At 33.8% G+C, this 23,737-nt stretch overlaps 1 protein-coding gene across 1 annotated transcript; it reads left to right on the top strand.

Moving 5' to 3' along the window:
• Nucleotides 1-2,384: 2,384 nt before the first annotated feature.
• LOC127256342 (LOB domain-containing protein 15) lies at nt 2,385-6,337 on the top strand. Its single transcript, XM_051282315.1, has 3 exons — nt 2,385-2,454; nt 2,537-2,798; nt 5,664-6,337. Exons 1-3 carry the CDS (start codon nt 2,441-2,443, stop codon nt 6,060-6,062), a joined length of 675 nt encoding a protein of 224 aa, XP_051138272.1. The 5' UTR covers nt 2,385-2,440; the 3' UTR covers nt 6,063-6,337.
• Nucleotides 6,338-23,737: the final 17,400 nt, after the last annotated feature.

Here is a 23,737-nt window from a genome sequence, read left to right as displayed (position 1 = left end):
TAAATAAATAAATAAATAAAACAATATGTAAGCTTATGTTACACAAATTTTATTGAGGCAGACCAGGTGACAAATACATTGATATATCTTTATATGTTGATTAAATTTTAAAAAATGTGATACATTAAATTATTACATAAGTGTTGTAGGTGGGATGTCCTTCAGATATGACCAACGTGCTACACACAAATATATATATATATATATAAATTGACTAAAATATTTTTTTAGTCCCGTAACTGGACACTCTTATTATTTTAGTCTCGTAAGTGAAGCCTGTCGCAAACTAGTCCCATAAGTAGAAAATTTTCGTTGTTTTAGTCATCCGGCGCCGGAGATGCCCGCGTGGCTCGCCGGAGGCTATGTGTCCGTCAGGTGTCGCCTGGCGGACACGTGGATTTTTTTAAAATTTTTAAATTTTTTTTAATTGAACCAAATAAAAAAATTAAAAAAGGCAAATAAAATTTAAAAAATAAAAAAAATGGAAAAAAAAAAAAAATTCACGTGTCCGCCAGTGGCCTCCGGCGAGCCACGCGGGCGTCTCCGGCACACAGCGAAATTTTTTCACTTATGGGACTAATTTGCGACATACTCCACTTACAGGACTAAAATGATAACGAAGTCCAATTACGGGACTAAAAAAATAATTTAGCCACATAAATTTATAGATAGTGAGAAATTATTAAATTAATGAAGTAGTCCACTATTAGTGTAAAAATAGGTTTGATTTTATCTTTAAGGTAGTCCATCATTTTCTGTGAAAACTACTCTCAAATTAATGGTCGCATTAATTGATTAATTTGTGACACATTATTAATTTTGTTCATCAAGTACTAAATCACATGATTAACTAAACTAATTATTTAATTAAAAGTGCCTCCAGCCCCAGATTTATTTATCTATTAAATTGCATCCCTGCCATTATTAATTATTGACTGCCTAATAAATAAATAAATCCCACTCTGCAATATTAATTTAATTAATATTACTAATGATTTAAATATATGTATATAATGTGTACATAGCAAAGCCCTAATTCAAAAAAAGTCAACACTCGGTAATAAAAACTGATGATCACATGAGACAAGGTTGTGATTCTCTTGCATATGCTAATGCTAATGCTGCTACAATTTTCAAAAACCCTAATTAAAAAATTAAATTTAATTAATTCATTTCTTCAATTTCAGTGCAAATTTGGGTAAGCATTTAATTGGAATCCTCGTACATACTAGAAGCCACAAGAGGGGGCCACGAAATTTAACTGCAAAAATGTTCTATAATCATAATCATGTAACTTTTGGACCACATATATATATATATATATATACTCCCTCTGTCCCATAAGTAGATATCAATTTGCTTTTTGCACATAATTTTAGAAATATTAATATTATATTAGGATATAGTAGAAATGACTAAAATAACCTTATTAGTATGTATGATATAAATATAATGATATTTGTGTAATCAATTGTAAGTTGTAAGGGTATTTGTAATGTTAGGTAGATAGTACAGTTACCAAAAAAAATGGTTACTTTGTTGTGGGATAAACTAAAATGGATACGTTGTTATGAGATGGAGGGAGTATATGGGATGGCTAGGGTGCTAATTTTTCAACTCAGCACACGTTATATATACAAACAACACTTATTATTATTACATACAACACATGTTGTGTGTAATAAAAGTATGTGTTGTTTTTGTATAATAACAAGTGTATTATATAAGATTTTGTCATGTGCTAAAATTAACTATTGTGTGTGTTGTATGATTGTGTTGTATGAGACTATAACATGTGTTGTTAGTTCATGCGTTATATTTGTATTATATTAAAATATACAATGTGTTGTCTATAATAGTAATAATGTGTGTTGTCAAACTGCACGCGATATGCTGTTGAGACTATAATACTCCCTCCGTCTCATAAGAAGGGTTTCATTTTCTAGTTTCGTCTGTCCCAAAACAATAGTATCATTTGTTAATTTAGTAATTGTATTACCTTCGTAACATAGTAAATACTCTTCCAATTTACAATATATTACACAAATGTCACCATTTTTATAGTACACAATACTAATAAGAGTATTTTCGTTTTTTTTTTACTACAACCCAATATAATACTAATATTCAATAATCTACGTGCAAAAAACAAACGTTACTCTTTATATATGACGGAGGGAGTATATATTTTTGTTGATGTGATGTATTTGTGTTGTATATATATTAAACGTAGATAATTATGTATTTATTTATCTGTTTAATTATCTTGCCTTGCCTTCTAAGCAGTACTCATCGAAACCCTTTCACCATTTTTTATATATATATATATATATATTCTTTCCTTCAACGTTCATCTCCCTCTTTCACTGTCCCCCCCCCCCCCCCCCCTCTGTCATAAACTTCATTTCTAGTTGGATTAATTATCAGATAGCATGCCTGAATGTCCACAGAAAGGTAATAAACCCATTCCTTGAATTTAATTAATTAGTAAGAACTAACCATTTAATTCAATTTTATTTAATTTGATTTTTTGTAGGGAGAGATTTGAGGAGATAGGCAAGAAGATCAAGAGAGAATCAGATGGCTTTCCACAGATCATGGGAGGAATTAGGAGTAGGCATTTGTCGTCGTCGTCGGCAATTATAAATACGATAACGCCATGCGCAGCTTGCAAGCTCTTGAGACGACGGTGTGCTCAAGAATGCCCGTTTTCTCCATATTTCTCACCTCACGAGCCTCACAAGTTTGCTTCTGTTCACAAGGTGTTCGGCGCAAGTAACGTCTCCAAGATGCTAATGGTACGTATAATCTAATCTTTTGTTACCGCATTGCTAGTTGTTGGGAGTACTTATTACCAATTAGTTTTGAGATGAAACCTCATCCTTTTTAATCCTTTTTAACATCTTGCAAACCCTAATTGCTAATAATTCATTCATTCATTTTGCACACCCTAGCTAGCTACCTACCTACCTTTAATTCCCATTATTGGTTCATTTATTTTGGGAAATTTAGGTTACGTTATTTTGTGAGTTTTACCGCAGATTTTTATTATTTAATTTTTTTTTTCTCTAAAAATATTATATCAAACAATTATTTTTTTTTATATTATACTACAAATATATTTTACATTCAAAATATCACATCAACCTCTATTTATATCACATCAAACAACTATTCAATTTATTATTCAAAAATCCAAACTCAAGAACTAAAACCCACAAATAAACACACCCTAAACTATTTACAACTTTTTTATCCCAAAAAATCAAATCATATTACTTATTTTTTTATATTATACTAAAAAATAATTTATATTTGAAATATTATATTAACATTTATTTTTATAACATCATATAACTATTTGAAACTCAAATTTACAATTCAAACTCTCAACCAAACACACCAGCTAATAAATTACAATTCGTCATTTCATGTAAAAATTCATTCGTTAAGAAGGAAAAACAAAACACTTCAATATATATATATATATATATACATTAAAATAAACAAAAATTGTAATTTACTCATCCAAACAAGCGAGTCTTTTGAGCTTCTTTAATATTTATAGGAAACGCGGAAAGATAATACAATCTCTAAACATTACTTTAATATTTTAAAATAACTTCACCTACTACATTTTTCAGACGACCAAAATAATACCTTACATATATATATATATATATATATATTTATATAACTTGTTTTTGGGTCAAAGTATAGCAACGATATACTTTCTCCGTGCCTTAACAATCTATTCATTTTTTTATTTTCGTCCGTTTCATAACAAAGTATCAATTTTTATTTCAGTAACCGCGTATTATGTACCTATCATTACAAATACCCTTCAAATTTACAATATATTACACAAATGTCATTACCTTTATTTCATACAATACTAATAAGGACAATTTAGTCTTTTTATTTTAACTTTTACTATATTTTAATATAATAATAATATTTCTAAAATCCCGTGCAAAAAGTAAATGAATATATAGATACAGAAGGAGTAATACTTAAGTGTTTTGTAGTAATATGTCAAAATCCATTGAAGACTATTAATTTCTACTACTTACGTACCCTAGCTCTTCGAAACACTAAACATAGAGCTCGTGGCAGTATAAGGCCATCTCCAATCCTCCACTCCATTTTTATAGTTGCTACAGTAAAATCTACAGTAATTTTACTCCAACCATAAACTTCAATTTTTATTCTAAAAAGTATATTCCCTATATATTTCTTTTTTATATTATTTTATATAACTTTTCATATTTATAAATTACACCCCAACTTTAATTTATTTTTACATTAGATCCATACACATATAATTTATAAATTATTTAAAAATTACATATATAAAAATTAACATTTAAAAAATAAAATTATATATTACTTTCCAAAAACTAAAATTATATTACTTTTAAAAAATAAAATTATACATTATTTTTCAAAATAAAATAAAATTACATACAACTTTTTAAAATATAAAATTATATATCATCTACTAAAAAATTAAAATTACACAATATATCAAAAAATACCAAAAATATAAAAAACACCACAAAAACCCAACTCCATTTTTAATGGAGTGAAGTATCAGTGATACTCCATTTTAACATTGTGGATTCCTGCAAAAATGGAGGGGGGGAGGGATTTGGGGGTGGGTTGGAGCCCCTCTCTCCATTTTTGGTACAACCCATGCAGTGGGTTGGAGATGATCTAAATTAACTGTAAATCATATTTTAAAAAACAATTGTATTGGCTCTTTTAGGGATTTTTCAAAACTTTTCAGTATTCAATATATTCACTCCTTCAAAAATAATAATAATAATAATAATAATTAATTAAACATCTAATCTTATTTTTTACATAATAGTAAAAGAATAATTTTATATTCTAATATTAGAACTAACATATATTTATACTACATTAAATAATTATTTAAATTCCAAATTTTATTATTCGAAAATCCATACTCTAAACAAACACACCTTGTATATATTCTAGCAATCATAAAACACACACTTAGTATATATCCATTTGAGTTACCACTTGGGATGTGTTCTTTCAATTTTTTTTTTCTCACATATTTTTTCAAAATATTAATATATTCCACACATTTATTTTTTTATATTTCTTATACAATTTCTCATATTTTACATAAAAAAATATTCATTCAAATTATCTCACAAAATAAATACACCATTAAATCTTCGATCACCAATTACAATTATTATCATTATTATTATTAGCATGCACACACACAATCTTAGAATATTATGAATCTCTCCATCATGCAAAGAATAAGCTTATTTAATTTGGATATGAATTTTCATGTGTTGTGTCTTTTAGTAAAAAAAAAATAAATAAATAAATTAAATGATAAAAAATAGTATGATTTTCTATTAAAAAGAAAATAAGCAAAGCGAACACCTCTTCTTCTGTTTCTTTTTTTTTTATTATTTTATATGAGATGGGAAGTATAAAACAATACAACTCCAAATTACATTTGAAGTAATTAAGATATACTTCCTCCGTAATCAAAATTTGTGTCCATTTCCACGGCATTTTACAAAGGAATTGAATACAAATTTAGAATGACAGGTGTTGTATCAATTAATGAAAGATAAATTAATTAAAAATGCATATATATATATATATAATAGGAAGTTCCAGAGAATCAAAGAGCAGATGCAGCAAACAGCCTTGTGTATGAGGCAAATGTGAGGTTAAGAGATCCCGTGTACGGATGCATGGGTGCCATCTCAGCTTTACAGCATCAGGTACAACTCCTTCAAGCAGAACTCAACACTGTCCGATCCGAGATTTTTAAGTACAAGTACACTCGGGACACTTCTACACCTACTGCTTTGCTCCCTACACCATCTCCCCACATAAGTAATTTGCTCTCCTCCGGCGCCGTTTCTATTGCCGCCCCTCCGCCTCCTCCTCCTCCGCCACCGCCGCCCCTCACTCCTTCCTCCTCCCCGGTGTACGCCGCCGTCACAGCGGCTGAGTTTAGCACAATTTCCACTGAAAACAATAATCTCACGTATTTTGGTTAAGTTATTATTATTATTATTATTATTATTATTATTACTACTACTACTACTACTACGGATCTTATATATGCCTTTTTCTTTCCCGAAAAAAAAATCTATATATATTTATATAATTTTGCCAGTCTTGAGGAAGGTTCTTCGTGCACAATAAATTCAATTGAAATTAGATTTCTCGTATATTAACTGTTTTATAGTGCCCCAGTTAACGATAAGCCCGCTGCTTCATTCATTCCTATAAACTTTGTATCCATAATGTATTTATAATTGATATTGATATACATCACGTCTTCGAGTCATTGTATTTTCATTATATATTTTTAGAAATTCAAGTGTATGCAATAACACATATAAACATGTTGCCACATGAAAATTCCATCAATAATGGCGGGCCGTTTTTGGAGGACTTTTGATTGATTTGATCAAAATGACTTAGGCTGACGTAATATAATTTTGTTAGCGTCAGGTCCAAGTATTCAAATCGATGGTGGATAATGTTAGTGGTGGCCCAAAAAAATGGAAGACCAATGAAAAACCGGCTTAATCAATGATATGGGAGGGTTGACGAGTGCAGTGGAGATACTTAGAGTTAATTGTCATTAACAAAGTCTTGATGAGTGCAATAAGAAGGTTTGATGGTTATACATAATGCAATAAGGTTAAAAGACCTTTTGAGGTTCCTAAAGAGATGTTACATGCAATTATGAAAGAGTAGTGGGGTGAAATCATGGGGAGGTCTTAATGCAAAAATTAATGGGAAAAAAGAGAACGAATCGAGCAAGGAAGGAGAGAATATCTCAATCCACAAAATTATCCTTCTTTTCTTTATATTTTCCTTGCATTTTTTCTTAGTTTGTTTTTGTAGAATAATGTTGAATCAATCTTGAATCAATACAACTCGTTTGAGCCGTCTTTTCTTTGATTATTTTTGTGTGATTTGTTCTTAAATTTATCGCATACCACCGGAGATTCGCATCGAGTTGCCCGGGAACCTACCAATACTCCCGGTGAGAAGTTTTAGGCCGAAAATTATTTTTCAAGCCAACATAATTGGCACGCCCAGTGAGACGCAACGGCGTATGAGATTACAATCGGAGAAAATTATTCATATGGCGAATCAATGAAAGAACGGCGACGAGTTTTCGGACGCCTTTTATGGGTTGTCTATCCAAAAGAATTTACGTCGAGAAGGTACCGCTTCGCGTGTGGAGGGCAATAGTTCGTCTGAGAGGATGGCATCTGCCTTTATTCGTGAGGAAATATCATCAGTGATGCAAGCAAGCCTTCGAGACTTCGCATTTGATATGTCAAGCCAAGTGGCCGACATTCTCCGGCCAACCACAAACAATGAAATGGCCACTGATCGACACAATGAGAACCAACAATTTTCAGAAACTACCAGATATTATTTTTCTCCAATCGCCCAGTCTCAAATGATGTCAATTCTGTTGCAAAGTGGAGATCCCGTTTTTCAGCCCATGACAGCCCCAAATCAGGTGACTTTTTCGAATTTTCCTTAATCTATATATTCATAAATGCCCCAAGTACAATTTGGACAGGTTCAAGAACTCCGGATGGACCCTTCGACAAGTACAACGGCTATTTCAAATTATAGCGGTAGCCCTAGTGGATTTGGGGGGCAGCGTCAATTTGGCACTCCGGAGGGTGACTTTTTCAACCACCACCGCTAATATACAATATTCCGATGATCGATTGTGGAGTAGAGGCGAGAATTTTATTTTTCTCTCAAGAGGCTGCTCCACCACATCAATCCATTGGGGATCAACGACAATATGGTGCTCCGGGGGGCAATTTTTCTCAATCCCCACCGTTGATTGTTCCACCAACAGACGATATTAACGTCGTTAATAGGACACCCATAGCGCAGACGATATATACAACTGTTTAAGGAAGCCCAGACGCAACGAGTTTGTTCCCTAGGCAAGGAGTCGCACAGCAACAACAATCGTTTGGGGGGCAACAACCATTCAATGGCTCTAACGGTCATTACTTACGACAGGAATTTCAGGGGCAACAATCGTTAATTCTTCCGCCGGCTAGCAATCATAATGCCACTGATATGTCAGTCGCCAGGTTTGATGCATCGGTCCCTTGGGGGGAACCGACAATTTGATGCACTAATGACCAATTATTTTCAGCTGCCATGTCGTGAGCTTCCGCCGGCAATTGTTGTTCCAGCAGGCGATCTTAACATCGCTAGTACAACATTTTACGGACAGCAAGGCGGTCCACCTACCCCTCCGGTGTCTTAAACCGTCATAGATCCTCAAATTTTGCTAAAGGCTGTTTATGGAGTATTTGGGCAACACTTACGCCCAATTGATCAGCCATCATATCGTCAACCTTACCCCGATTGGATAGGCGAAATTATGGCATTGCCACGCGACACCAAAACACTTAAATTTACTCTTTTCTCAAGAGAAGATGGGCGTTCAAGTATGGAGCATGTGAGCCGTTTCATTGCACAATGCAGCGAAGCTAGCAATTGGATAAACTTCAAATGTTTTCGCTATCGTTAACTGGCGTTGCATTCAATTGGTATTTGGCACTACCGCCAAACTCCATACAGTCGTGGCAAGAGATGGAGAGAGCATTTCATGATCAATTTTATATTCCGCCAATTGAAGTTACATTCCTTGATTTGATGAATGCAAAGCAAAAAATTGATGAACCGGTAGACGAGTATATAAAGCGCTTTCGAAATTTGAAAAATTGCTACAATATACAAATTCCGGATACTCAAGCGATGCATATAGCGGTGAGAAACATACATCCAAAACTTAATGAAAAGCTTGCTTTGCAAGAGTTTAGCGATTTCTAACAACTTATATCTTGCGCCATTCGGGCTGAGCAAATGATAAATGAAAGAAAGGCCGCCAATCAATTTAGGCCGGCCGATCAACCTTTTATCATCTTTGACAATGACAATTTTGTTGAGCCGAAAAGGCAAAACAAGGAGTTAGATAGCGATTCTTTTGCCGCGGGTATGAATGTCATATCATTGGCAGATAGGCCAACACTAAAAGGTCATTTGCGCCCATCGGCAATGATTGTGAAAGTTGGCGCTAAGAAAAATGGCAATGCCTATGATGTTACCACTATCGATCATGTGAATATTCGTCCTCATTCAATGAGGAAACCGCCAATTGTATCACTATCAGATGAATGGCTTGTAAACCATAAAGTACCGATGGTTCAAGGGCCGAAACACTTGATACGGATGCAAAAGAGATGCCTCCAAAGGAAGAGGCTGGCAAAAAAAAATCAAAATGGGCGTATGTTGAAAAAAATATACGATCAATCAAAACATTTGGCCCGATGAGGTGAGAAAACAAGCTGTGGCGAGAGAAAATGGGTGGCGACGAGAGGATCAAAACATACCATTAACCGCCATAAGCAAAAAATAGTTCAATCTGGTCACCAAATGGACGGCTTGGCAGCGGCGAGTAGATCTAGACAAGTCACGAGTTGCTATGGGCGGAAAATAATTCAACTTGGTCACCAAACGGGCTGCAGCGAAAGGAGATGGGCGACAATGAGAGAATTTGAGCAAGTCACGAGTTGCCATGAGCAAAAAGAAGTTTGACTTGATCGCCAAATGTCCAAAATGAAAGATGATCAAGTTTTTGAGCAGTCGCCAAAGCGATCATGCAAAATAGGCTCCAATTAGTGCTAAATCGTCGAAAACCCAATCGCTGATAAAAAAAAAAAAAAAATGGTACCGATTAGTCCCAAACTTTCGGTTCGACATTCAGATGCTCCCAAGGAGTTTGGAGAAGTTGCGATTCACGGAAGCGGTGATGGAGTAAAAGGAAAAGACAAAAAGTTGGCAAGTTGTGCGATGATAAGCTTGGCGTAGAATGCATTCTAAACGCAACTGGCTTTGAAATAAGGCCGCGGATTCAGCGACGGGAAGACCAAGCAAAAATTCAATGATGATGATCGAACAAGAAAAAATAGTGGGCTTAAGCTATTCCTTCAAGCTTTGAGAATATCGCTAACGCTCAGGGATCAAGATACATTGCTGAAAATAAATCTTGGCGACATGATGGAACAAGCTGGATTTGCGCCCAACTTTCTGATCTTGATCATTAGCGTTTAAAAGACTTGACTCGCTAATGTTGTGATTGTTTTTTCCAAAGGAAAGTTTAACCTGGCAAGAAAGCTGGTTGAGCATCCATTGTCAATGAAAATAGATTGTCGACCACACAGGTTGCCACCTATGATGTCTACTTTGGAGTTGATCATTCCAATCAAGTCGAGTGAAATTAGGATGAGGTTGGGTCAAGTTGAAATTTTTTCGCCCATAGCGACTCGTGACTTGTCTAGGTCCACTTGCCGCAATCAAGCAGCCCATTTGGCGACCAGATTGAACTATTTGTTGCTCATGGCGGCTAATGACATGTTCAGATCCTCTCTCCGCCACCATTTCCTCTCGCCACAGCTTGTTTTCTCACCTTCTCGGGTCAAATGTTTTGATTACTCGTATGATTTTTCAGCATGCACTTATTTTGAACTTTTTTTCGGCCAGTTTCTTCCTTTGGCGGTGTCTCTTTTGCGTCCGTGTCAAGTATTTCAGCCCTTGAACCATCGGCGCTTTATGGTTTATAAACCATTCATCCGACGGTGGTACAATTAGCGGTTTTTTCATTGAATAAGGGCGAATATTCACATGATCGACAGTGGTAACATCATAGGCATTGCCATCTTTCTTAGCACCAACTTACACAACCAACTCCGATGGGCGCAAATGATTTTTTAGCTTTGGCTAATCCGCCAATGATATGAAATTCATACCCTCCGCAAAAGAATCGCTATCTAACTTCTTATCTTGCTTTTTCGGCTCAACAAAATCCTCATCATCAATGATAATAAAAGGTTGATCAGTCGACCTAAATTGATTGAGGTCTTTCTTTCATTTATCATTTGCTCGGCCCGAATGGCGCAAGATATAAGTTGCTGAAAATCGCTAAACTCCTGCAAAGTGAGCTTTTCATTGAGTTGTGGATGCATGTTTCTCACCACTATATGCATCCCTTGAGTATCCGGAATTATATATTGTAGAAAATTTTCAAATGTAGAAAGTGCTCAATATATTCGTCTACCGGTTCATCAATTTGTTGCTTTGCATTCATTAAATCAACCAATATAACTTCAATCGGCGGTCTATAAAATCGATAGTGAAATGTCCTCTTCATCTCTTGCCACAACCCTATGGAGTTTAGAGCTAACACCAATTACCAATTGAATGCAACACCGGTTAGCGATAGCGAAAACATTTAAAGTTTATGCTAATCGCTAGCTTCGCCACATTGTGCAATAAAACAGCTCATATGCTCCATACTCGAACGTCCATCTTCTCCCGAAAAAAAAAAAGTAAACCTAAGTGTTTTGGTGTCGCGTGGCAATGACATCATTTTGCCTACCCAAACGGGGTAAGGCCGACGATATGATGGCCGATCAATTGGGCGTAGGTGTTTCCAAAATACTCCACGAACAATCTCTGTCAATATTTGAGGATCGATGGTGGTTTGCGACACCGAAGAGGCTGGCGGACCGACTTGCTGCCCCCATAATATTATATCAGCGGTGTTAAAATCGCCTCTTTGTAGGACAATTGAGGTTGGCGGTTGGAAATAATTTCCCCCGAAGCGTTAAACTGGCGTTGTTTCCTAAGTTCAAAGGGGTTTCCATAAAGAGTTGTAAGTATCGTCTACCCTATTAATTCCCCACTAACGACATTCAAATCGCCTTCTGGCGGAACAATCAACGGTGGCAGTTGGAAATAATCACTCCGCGGAGCGCCGATTTGTCGTTGCTTCTCCATGGATTGATGTGGCATAGTAGCCTCTTGAGAGAGAAAGACATTTCTCGTCTTTACTCTATAATCGATCATCGAAATGTTATTGTATGTCGGCAGTGGCAGTTGAAAATATTCGCCCTCTGGAGTGCCAAATTAACGCTGCCCTCCAAATCCACCGGGGCTACCACTACAATTTGAAACAGCCGTTGTACCTATCAAAAAGTCCCTCCGAAGTGCATGTACCTGTCCGAACTGCAATGGTTGACTTATGAATATATAGATGATGGAAAAGTTGAAAAAATTACCTGATTTTGGGTTGTCATGGGCTGAAAAACGTGATCAGTACTTTGCATCGAAGCATGCATCGTTGGGGATTGGACAATTGGACCAAAATAACACCCGGTAGTTGTTAAACATTGTTGGCTCTCCTCTTGTCGATTGGCGGCCATTTTATTGCTTGTGGCCGGGCGGAGAATGTCAACCACTTGCCGCGACATATCAAATGCGAAGTCTGGAAGGCTTGCCTGCATCCCCGGTGATATTTCCTCGAATGAAGACAATCGCCATCCGCTCGGATGAACCGCCGCCCTCTATATGCGAAGCGGCACCTTCTCGACGTAAATTCTTTTCGATGGGCAGCCCATGGAAAATGTCCGATAATTTGTCGCCATTCTACCCTTGATTTTCCATATGAATAATTTTTTTATTATAATCGCATACACCGTTGTGTCCCATTGAGCGTGCCAATTATGTTGGTCTGAAAAATCGATTTCGGCTTAAAAGTTCTCGCTGGGTGGATTGGTGGGTTCCCGGGCAACTCAACTCAAATCCACGGTTGTATGCAATAAATTTAGGAACAAATAATACAAAAATAATCAAAGAAAAAACGGCGCAAACGAGTTGTATTTGATTCAAGATAAAATTACATTATTCTAAAAACAGAATGAAAAAAAAAAATGAAAAAAAGCGAGGGAAATGAAATGATAAGTTTGTTGGATAATATGTGATCTGTTTTTCGTCAACCTGCACGTTTGCTCTCTTATTTGCTCAAATGAATCATTCGCTCATTCATTAGTCATCATGTAACATGTGCATGTAATGCTTCTTCATTAAAGTCTATTACCCTCACTTTGATTGTGCAATTATGCTCTTGTGAATGACACTTCATTTTTCCATTATCTTATTCATTGATTGTGTCATTATGGTCTTGTTAATAGCACTTCACGCTACTGTTATTTCATTTCAAGCGTCAAACTGCTAAAATTATTGGGCTGTCACTAATCAAAATACACTATTGATTAATTCGATTTACATGCTTGGACTTGACGTTAGCAAAATTATATTTTATCGGCCCAAATCACTTGACCCGATTAATCAAAATTTTTCAAAATTGATCCGCCATTATCGATGAAATATTCATATGGCAACATTAAGTAATTAATTATATATATTTTGGTGCAGCAATAAACTGGAGAGCATATAAGGATATGTTTCCCCAAGCAGGTTTGGGGGATTTTGACTGTGCAATTACTGTGCACGGTCAAAAATCCCCCAAACTACCCTTGTCCCCTCTTGGCCGGCATTGCTGCAACGCTTGCAACTTTTTTACAATTATTTTTTTTAATTAAAATATAATGTGTGTTTCTTTTGATTGAGTTTGAGAAATTTTAGTTTGGATTTGGTATTAAAATAATGTTTGATGGGATGTTTTGTAGAGAAAAAAATGTATTTTTCTTTTCGAGAAACGCATTGTTCAAATAGTAAAACTTGAGAAAATTGGGGTAAAGAAATATTTATTATAATTATAAGAGAAAAAAAATACACAATATATATATCATTTTATAGAAATTAAAATTTTATATAATACAAATAAATAAAAATTTAAATATATATATATTAGGTATAATATAAATTCATAATCAAATTATACCATATAAATTATATCAATTAAATTTAATACACATTTATATTATTTTATTCATTATCCATCAAATCAATACACATCAAAACTCCCAAAACCCCAACCAAATCCAAACACAAAAGAAACAACAAAATCCAACCACATCCCAAAATTCAAATAAAAACCAAACTCAAACTCAACTTTGCCCGAACTCCTCTAAAGAAACACACCCTTAATTTGTAGTAGTTGCAAGGTTCTCTCTCTCTCTATATATATATATATATATATATATTTGTAAGTGTTCATGTGCTTGTATGTTTTCTTTTTGCATTTTTGTTCATATATTTTCGCTTCATCTTTTTATTATTATTATTATTATTTTGGTTAGAGAGCTACGCGTAAGTAGTAGAATGTGAGATGGGATCTACCTTTACAGTGACTTCTTTGGGATATTAAATTTTAGAGTACTAATCAACTTGGTTTTAATTAGCAACTATTATTGATAATTGGTTTGAAGTTAAAGCAAAATTTTGTTGCTTATAAATATATATATTTTTTTTCCCTCATATGTTAACAAATGTATATATGTTTGGAATTTTAGTGTTTGTTTCTTTTGATACAAAACCCAAATTTCTACTCTTTGTATTTTGCGTCTCTCATAAAAAAAAATAATAATAATAACTTTTTTTTTTCTCACAAAATATTTCATCATATGTTATTTTAATATTAAATTCAAACAAAAATTTTTTAAACCCATAAAAAAAAACATACCTTCAGCACATTATTAGTTTTATTTTGTAATTTTACTCAATCAATTGTAGTTGCCTCTTATAAACTTATGGGAGAAAATATATATATATATATATATATATAAAAATTAAGTAGTAATCCTCGAATGTTACAAATAGTAGAAGAATAGGTAGCCTTTTGCTGTAAGAAGTGATACCATGTCTTCTACAAATATAGTGCATGCTTTGTATTTCAGCAATTGAAAGGTCCTGCTCTTGTTTGTGGATTTGATGTTTGAGTTTTAATTTTTTAACAATAAAAAATAATGTTTAAACTAGTATTTATTATAATATAAATAGTTATTGATGTGATATTTTGAATAAAAATAAATTATTATTATAATATAAAAAGTTAACAATTATTTAATTTGATATTTTTTAAAAAAAAAGTAAAATTGAATAGTAAAATATTATGAAAAATCTACAAAAAAAAATACAGTTTAATATTAATTTTATTTTGAAATTGGAGGAAGAGCATAAGAATATTTTATCTTACTCGCTTCGTCCGCATTTAAGGATTACATTTACCTTTTGCGTAATTATACTCAATATTAAACATATCTTACTCGCCCTGCCTCTAATGGAAATATTTTTGCCGTTTTTCTTAATTTATATTATATTTTTATATAATAATTAATATTTAAATATCAATACACAAAAAATAAATAGGACCTTAGAGCCGGACGGATATAGTATTATTTTCAAATGAAAAGACTTGTTCTCCAAAGAAAATAGAGACGGTTTGCAACAATTTTACGTTTTGTGTGTATAAATTATTGGAATTTGCATTTTGATAAAAATTTATATAATTAACTAATTGATTTTTTTCAAAAATGAATTTATTTGAGTGTGAAATAGATAGTAAAATTCAATGATCCTGTCGTGTAGCTTTGCAACTAAATTGTACGATATTTTGTCCAGAATTGTGCTAGATTAAGTTGGGCTGAATTAAAATTAATGCCTGATGGACAGGTTGTGGCCTCTCAAATCAGATGAAAAAAATTAAAAGAAACTCTATCTATATTAAATGAATAAATTTTACTATATTTATAATGTTCTAAAATATGTTGTTACTTTAATTAAGAAATTTTTTTATATACAAAATCTTAATTATGGTTTTTAACATAATTAAATTTTTTTTTTTTTCACAATTTTAATCATAGTCGATTCTTTATTTATGATTGCTTTCTTTTATCGAAATTTTAACTAAAGAATGTTCTCCTTTCAATTGACTGGAAAAATCTATAATTATTTCTACTTTTTTAGATTTTTATAAAAAAAAAAATTATTATTAAAAAAATCAGAGCTGACGTTGGAGCGGAAGAAGAAGCTGAAAAGTTGGCAGCATTAATGCAAGAGATCACCAACAGTCCAAATTCAATAATGAAACTGCTTTGATTGGAAATGAGTTATGGTGCATATCCTATATGGTTTGAAAGCTCCTCGAGTCTACTTTTCAAAAAAAAGAAAAAAATACGGATCTAAAAAAAAGAGTCACCAAACCAGCTTTTATGTTGCTGATTTTGATGATTCATTTCCTCATTATGAACCTTGGTTTCTTCATAATCATAGTATTTATCCATCTTTATTTAAATTTACATTTATTTGGAATTTAAGTTGATGCCTATATAATGACTATCGTTTGTAAGTTTGAGAGAGAATTTTTTGGGTATTAAAAATTTACCTTAAGCTATTAAGTTTGTTTGGAAGATATTGTCTTCTTATATTTTACTCAAAACTCTTTTGGTAGATTCCTATAGCGGTAAGTGTTTTCTAGTGGTACCTCCTACTTCTCTAATTTCCCGGCATCAAGTTGGTATCAGAGCCAGGTTAGCAATGGCTGGTCGTAGAAGAAACGGGCCAAAAGTTGATAATCCTGCAGCTCGTCAAAGAAACCTTCGAGATATCGAGTTAGAATATTTGAGAAGACAAGTGGAACAACTCCAGCAACACCTTGCGCGTGGCAAACATCCTGAACATGATGTTGAGGGTCATGATTCAGATGGTGGTTCTACAAGTGATGATGAGGATTTCAATCCATTTCATAGTAATGGAAGTAACGACTCAAGTGACAATGCGTCTCGAGGGGTGCGGGCTCGAAGGAGCAATATTCGTAATGATTCTTTTGATATCAAAGTTGATGTTCCAGATTTTGAATGAAGAAGCGATCCAAACGAATTCATTGATTGGCTCACTTCAGTTGAGAAAGTTTTTGAGTTCAAGGATGCTAAAGAATAATGCAAGGTGAAACTAGTGGCCATCAAATTGAAGAAATATGCATCTTTATGGTGGGAGTACCTTAAGAAGCAACGTGCACGTGATGGTAAGAGCAAGATTAGAACGTGGGACAAAATGAAGAAAGAGTTAAGGAGGAAATTTTTGCCGGAAAATTATCGGCAAGATTCTTTTCTTAAATATCACAACTTCAAGCAAGGAGATCTTTCCATGCAAGAGTACATGGCTGAATTTGAAAATCTCTTGTTGCGGTGCGATGTTTTGGAGCCGAAAGAACAAACTATCGCTTGTTTCTTGGAGGGCTGAAAAATGAGATCGTGAATTTGGTCCAATTGCAACCATATTGGACATATAACGACATCTGCAAGTTAGCTGTCAAGGTTGAGAAACAACAAAAAGATTCAAATCGCTTTGGTGGACGTTTCTCGTCAAATTGTGGTATTTCTAACCGCGGGAGTACTTCTACCTCCATGAACACTCTAACTACAAAGGATATAAAACAAAAAGTTGTTGTTGGTAAGGGGGGGACTACTAATTTTGTGAAACCAAGTGCTACCAATAGTCAAAAAAATTGTTTCAAATGCAAGGGCTTTGGACATTTTGTTGCAGATTGTCCAAATCGGAGGATCATTACTCTTGTTGAGGAAGAGGAAAGTAATGAAACAACACCACTCTACGATGAGTATGATGAGGATGATGTCACTTATGAGGATCATGGAGAAGCTTTAGTGATACATCGTAGCCTCAATACAACCTATGTTGCGGATGATGCTTGGCTTCGCAACAATATTTTTCACACCAGGTGCAGATCAAATGAAAAAATATGTGATGTTATTATTGATGGGGGGAAGTTGTGAAAATGTTGTGGCTACTACAATAGTGGAAAAATTGAAAATGAGAACCGAAGATCATCCTCAACCTTCCAAGTTATCATGGCTTCGTAAAGGTAATAACGTGAAGGTAAACAAAAGATGTCTTGTCCAATTTTCTATCGGTAACAAGTACAAAGATGAAGTTTGGTGTGATGTTATTCCTATGGATGTGTGTCATTTGCTTCTTGGTAGACCATGGCAGTATGATAGGAGAACACAACACGATGGTTTCAAAAAAACATACACATTCATTAAAAATTGTGAGAAAATAATATTGGGACCGTCAAGAATGAAGGATGTCCCAGGAACATCAAAAGGTGAAGGAAATAATTTGCTCTCCAAATCACAAATTGAGAGTGCAATGAATGAATCCATGGGGGTATATGCATTGGTGGTTCTAGAAGAAAATGAAGAGGGTAATCCTATACCATGCCAAGTTCAATCTCTTTTGCAGGAATTTCATGAGGTAGTGCCTGAAGAGATCCCACCAGGCCTTCATCCAATGCAAAATATTCAACATTGCATTGATTTGATTCCCGATGCGTCGATTCCGAATAAAGCGGCTTATAGGATGAATCCTAAAGAGCATGGAGAGTTACAACGACAAGTTGAGGAGCTATTAGCTAGAGGTCTTTTGCAAGAAAGTAAGGGTCCTTGTGCTATTCTGGCACTTCTTGTGCCAAAAAATATGGTTCATGGCGTATGTGTGTCGATAGTAGAGCGGTGAACAAAATTACCATTAAATACCGTTTTCCTATTCCTCGCCTTGATGATCTTCTTGATCAACTTCATGGTTTCAAGATTGGTTCTAAAATTGATTTGCAGAGTGACTATCATCAAATTCGGATGAGGCCGGGAGATGAGTGGAAGACGGCCTTCAAGACAAGAGTTGATCTTTACGAGTGGTTGGTTATACCGTTCGGGCTTTCTAATACACCTTCTACTTTTATGTGGCTTATGAATCATGTTTTTAAGCCCTACATTGGAAAGTTTGTGGTTGTCTATTTTGATGATATTCTGGTATATAGCTCCAGCCCGGAAGAACATTTGATTCATCTTCGACAAGTTTTTGGTGTGCTACGGGAGCAAAATTTGTATGCCAATTTGAAGAAATGTCATTTCTTTACAGATAAACTCATATTTTTGGGCTATGTTATCTCTTCCAAAGGTGTCAAGATGGATGAAGGAAAGATTGAAGTCATTCTTAGTTGGCCGGTACCAAAGACGATTCATGACATTAGAATTTTTCATGGCTTGGCCTCATTTTATCGCAGGTTCATAAAAAATTTCAGCACTATCATTGCCCCTATAACTGAATGTCTAAAAGACGGCAACTTCAAGTGGACGGAGGAAGCGCAAAAAAGCTTTGAGTTTCTTAAAAAGAAAGTCACGGAGGCGCCGATCTTGCAGCTTCCAGATTTTGGAAAGGTGTTTGAAATAGATTGTGATGCTTCGAATGTGGGGATCGGGGGAGTTCTTATCCAAGAAGGCAAACCCATTGCTTTTTTTAGTGAGATGATGAATAATTCCCGGCGCAATTATTCGACATATGACAAAGAGTTCTTTGCCATTGTTCGCACGTTGGATCATTGGCAAAATTATCTCTTACACAAGGAGTTTGTTCTTTTCTCAGATCATGAGGCCTTGAAAAATCTAAATTCCCAGCAAAAGTTGAATCCACGACATGGCAAATGGATTGAGTTTTTACAAGCATTCAACTTTGTGATCAAGCATAAATCGGGTGTGCTAAATCAGGTGGCGGATGCTTTTATTCGATGACATTCTTTGTTGACTACTTTTCAACTAAATGTGGTTAGGTTTGAGGTGATGAGAGATCTCTACAAGGATGATGCATACTTTGGCAAAATCTGGGAGAAATCCTTGAAAGCTCCATTCAAAATTTTCTTGATTCATAATGGTGATCTTTTCAAAGGTAATTTGTTATGTATTCCAAATTGTTCTTTAAGACTAACAATCATTGATGAAGCACATAGTGGAGGCCTTGCGGGACATTTTGGAAAAGAGAAGATTCTTGCACTTACAAAAGAAAATTTTTATTGGCCATGCATGGAAAGAGATGTCAAAAAGTACATTGAAAGATACAAAATTTGTCACATTGCTAAAAGTCATGGACAAAATACAGGTCTTTACACGCCTTTGCCAGTGCCATCATGTCCGTGGGAAGATGTAAGTATGGACTTTGTTGTTGGGTTGCCTCGCACCCAAAGGAACAAAGATTCAGTAATTGTAGTTATTGATCGCTTCTCAAAGATTACACATTTCATTCATTGTCTCAAGACTATGGATGCAACTCATGTGACTGATCTTTACTTCAAGGAGATTGTTAGACTTCATGGAATCCCGAAAACTATCACCTCTGATCAGGATTCAAAGTTCATGAATCATTTTTGGCGCACACTTTGGAAGAAACTTGGAACTAAACTTCAGTTTAGTTCATCTCATCATCCCCAAACTGATGGGCAAACTGAGGTGGTGAATAGAAGCTTGGGAATTTTTTATTGAGAAGTTTGGTTGGGAATAATTCTCGTCAATGAGATGTGGTTTTGACTCAAGCGGAGTTTGCTTATAATCGGTCTTCAAGTCAAACAACGGGGCGGAGTTCGTTCGAGGTTGTTTATGGTAGAAATCCTATCACTCAGATGGATTTAACTCTCATTCCTCGTACTCATCACATTAGTGGGGATAGGGAAGATCATGCTAAGTATATCAAAGAGTTGCATGAGAAGGTCCATAGAGAAATTGTGAAACAGAATGAGAAGTATCAAAAAATGGCGAACAAACATAGAAATAAATATGGTTTTAAAGAAGGTGATTTGGTTTGGATTCATTTGAGGAAGGAACATTTTCCTAGAGGTCGGCATGGAAAATTACAGCCTAGAGCTGATGGTCCTTTTCGAATTTTGAAGAAGATTGGTGATAATGCATTCAAAGTGGAGTTGCCAGGAAATTATGGTGTCTTAGGTACTTTCAATGTTGCTGATCTATCACCATATGTTGGTGATGAAGATGATGCAGATTCGAGGGCAAATCTTTCTCAACCAGGGGAGAATGACGTAGGAGCGGGAGAAGAAGCTAAAAAGTTGGCAGAATTAACGCAGCAAGAGATCACCAATAGTCCATCAAATTCGATAATTAATTTGCTTTGATTGGAAATGAGTTATGGTGCATATCCTATATGGTTTGAAATCTCTTCGAGTCTAATTTTCGAAAAAAAAAATACGGATCTAAAAAATAATACTCCTACTGAACATTACGGCCGTTTCACTGAAGCGTGGCAGACTGCAAAAGGTCACCGAACCAACTTTTATGTTGCTGATTTTGTTGATTCATCTCCTCATTATGAACCTTGGTTTCTTCATATTCATAGTATTTATCCATTTTTATTTAATTTTTCATTTATTTGGAGTTTAAGTTGATTCCTATATTATGACTATCGTTTGTAAGTTTGAGAGGAAATTTTTTGGGAATTAAAAATTTACCTTAAGCTATTAAGCTTGTTATAAGATATTGTCTTCTTATATTTTACTCTAAACTCTTTTGGTGGATTCCTAGAGTGGTGAGTGTATTCTTATGGTACCTCCTACTTCTCTAATTTCCTGGCATCAAGAGCTTTATCTTTTCTTTTTTTTTTTTTTTTTTCATTTTTGGATGATCTTACTCTCGTTCTGTTTGCCCGAGTTTTTCTATTGTTGTACTACTCCAAGAGGCCTTAGGAATTTTATCTTTAGAAGTTATATGGATGAATTAGAGGATTACCGACCATATTTATTTTAGGAAAAGAGAACTCCTTGACTAGGCTAGTTAGTTTCATTATATTTTGTGTTTTGGTTGATTTACAACATATTCTTATTAATTATTTTAAATCCTAAACCCTTGAATTGATCGACGTCTTTGTATTCCAATCTTTATTTTACATTATCACCCTATCAAATTCCAAAAAATTACATAACAAATATTGTGTGATTATGGACACTAATATACATGTTGATCTTCTTATTTACCAGAATGTCTTTCAATCAATGGTTGAGCTAATTAGATCTTTCCTATCATATTCTCTGTTGTTAGCTCTATCAATATAAATGGTTTTTCCATTATCCATATTGTCTCATCGATGATGTCATAAATTCCATCAAAGATTTGAATATTGAAAAATATATTTGGGCGAAGATCTATTGTACCAAATAGTCAAGAATTCGTATATATTTATAATAATGTACAAATCATCTAATAATGCAAGAATTTTACAAATCTTTTAAATAAGATAACTACTATAAATATGATATATATTTTTTAAATATATTTTAACAACCCTCCTCAAACTCAAGATATGATCGAACAAACTTGAGTTTGTCAGAAGTGATAAAAAAAAATATAGTCGAGATCTTCCACAAACGAACTTGAATTTGCCATTGACTGAAAGTGTTGTAGATATCCACTGGATCAGAGTCAAAATCAGAATTCAACACCGTTAGAGTTTGAAACAAGACTCGCTCGTTTACAATGAAATTAGAGTCGAAAATAGGACTCCATCACTCTTAATAGAGCTAGAGAGAGGATTTGCTCACTCACAATAGAGCTAAAGTCAGAAACATGACTCGCTCGCTCACAACAAAGCTAGAGTCGGAAACAAAACGCACTTACTCTCAGTAGAGTTAGAGTTGAAAACATGATTCTCAACAGTGTTAGAGTTGAAAGTAGAACTCTGTCAATAAAGATCGAAGTAGCAGAAACAGAAACAACATGAAAATGACAGTATAATCGCGGATAGAAGCAAATACATCAATAAAATATAAAAATATAAATGAGATATAACGGGTCATGAAGGTACTCGGAGAAAATTTGGCTCAGATACCATGTTAAATATAAAACTGAAATTCTCTATTTCAATAATAAGATACAAATCATCTAAATAATGCAATAATCTTACAAATCTCTTAAATAAGATAATTACCATAAATATAATATATATATATATATTTTCTAAATATTTTAACATAGTTGAAGCCACGTGAAGGATTTATTTAAATGTGAGGCACATAGTCTAGACTTGCCGGTTACGGTTACAAACCAATAGTCGGATGGTTTGTCAAAATATTAAACCGAAATTGAACTATCTGAATGACGGTTTCGATTATGGTTTATAAACCGTCGATTTCGAACGATTTGACGATTATGATTTATAAACCGTAGATTTCGAATTATGGTTTGACGGTTTCGATTACGGTTTATAAAATGTCTGTTACGAGTTGAACCGCCGATTTATAGATATTTATTTTTAATATTTTTTTTATTTTTTATTTTTCTAAATGTGAATTTTATTTAAAAATAATTAAGTTTGATATTAATTATATTCAAATATCACTACAATAAAATATCAATTTTGTAACAAGATTTTTTCGTTGTTAAATCCACTTTTTCCGTTACTAATGATATTAGAGACGGAATTTGAGATGGAATTACGTTAGCTACGTGAATTTTAGTAACGAAATTCCGTTACAAATATACTTTTTTTTTAGTGTATATTTATTATTTATTTATTATGTAAAAATCATATATATAAATAAATAATTAAATTGTTACACTATAAAATAATTAAAATAATAAATTTAATAAATAGTTCAATTAAATTTTAAATAAAAATTTATATAAAAATAAATTATATAAATATTGTTATGATAAAAAATTACAAAATTTTAAATATAAATAAAAAAATAATTTTATAGTATTATTATTTTTCAATATCATTAATAAATATTTTATTTATTAAGACTATTATTATTTTTATTTTATAAAAATTTAATAATATATATAAAAAAAATTTAATTATAAATATAATATTATTATTAATACACACAATTTACCCTAATCAATACATTTACACAGACACATCCACAGCCGCTGCAGCCGTCCGCCACCAGGTTTTCCTCTTTACTTTTTTCGGTCCGGTTTGGACCGGTTTCGGTTTAAACAGTAACCGCCGGTTCGAAACCGGTGAACCGGCGGTTCGAAACCGAATGGACAAGAAAATATCCTTCTAAGGT

The sequence above is a fragment of the Andrographis paniculata genome, unplaced genomic scaffold (assembly GCF_009805555.1).
Source record: "Andrographis paniculata isolate CXL003 unplaced genomic scaffold, ASM980555v1 Contig55END, whole genome shotgun sequence".
Taxonomy (NCBI): domain Eukaryota; kingdom Viridiplantae; phylum Streptophyta; class Magnoliopsida; order Lamiales; family Acanthaceae; genus Andrographis; species Andrographis paniculata.
This window is presented reverse-complemented; position numbering and strand designations above follow the sequence as displayed.

Bases quoted from the DNA above. Each gene is read 5' to 3' on its own strand.
- LOC127256342 (XM_051282315.1), top strand. The intron at 2,799-5,663 runs GTACGTATAATC...TATATATAATAG, and splicing joins ACGTCTCCAAGATGCTAATG to GAAGTTCCAGAGAATCAAAG.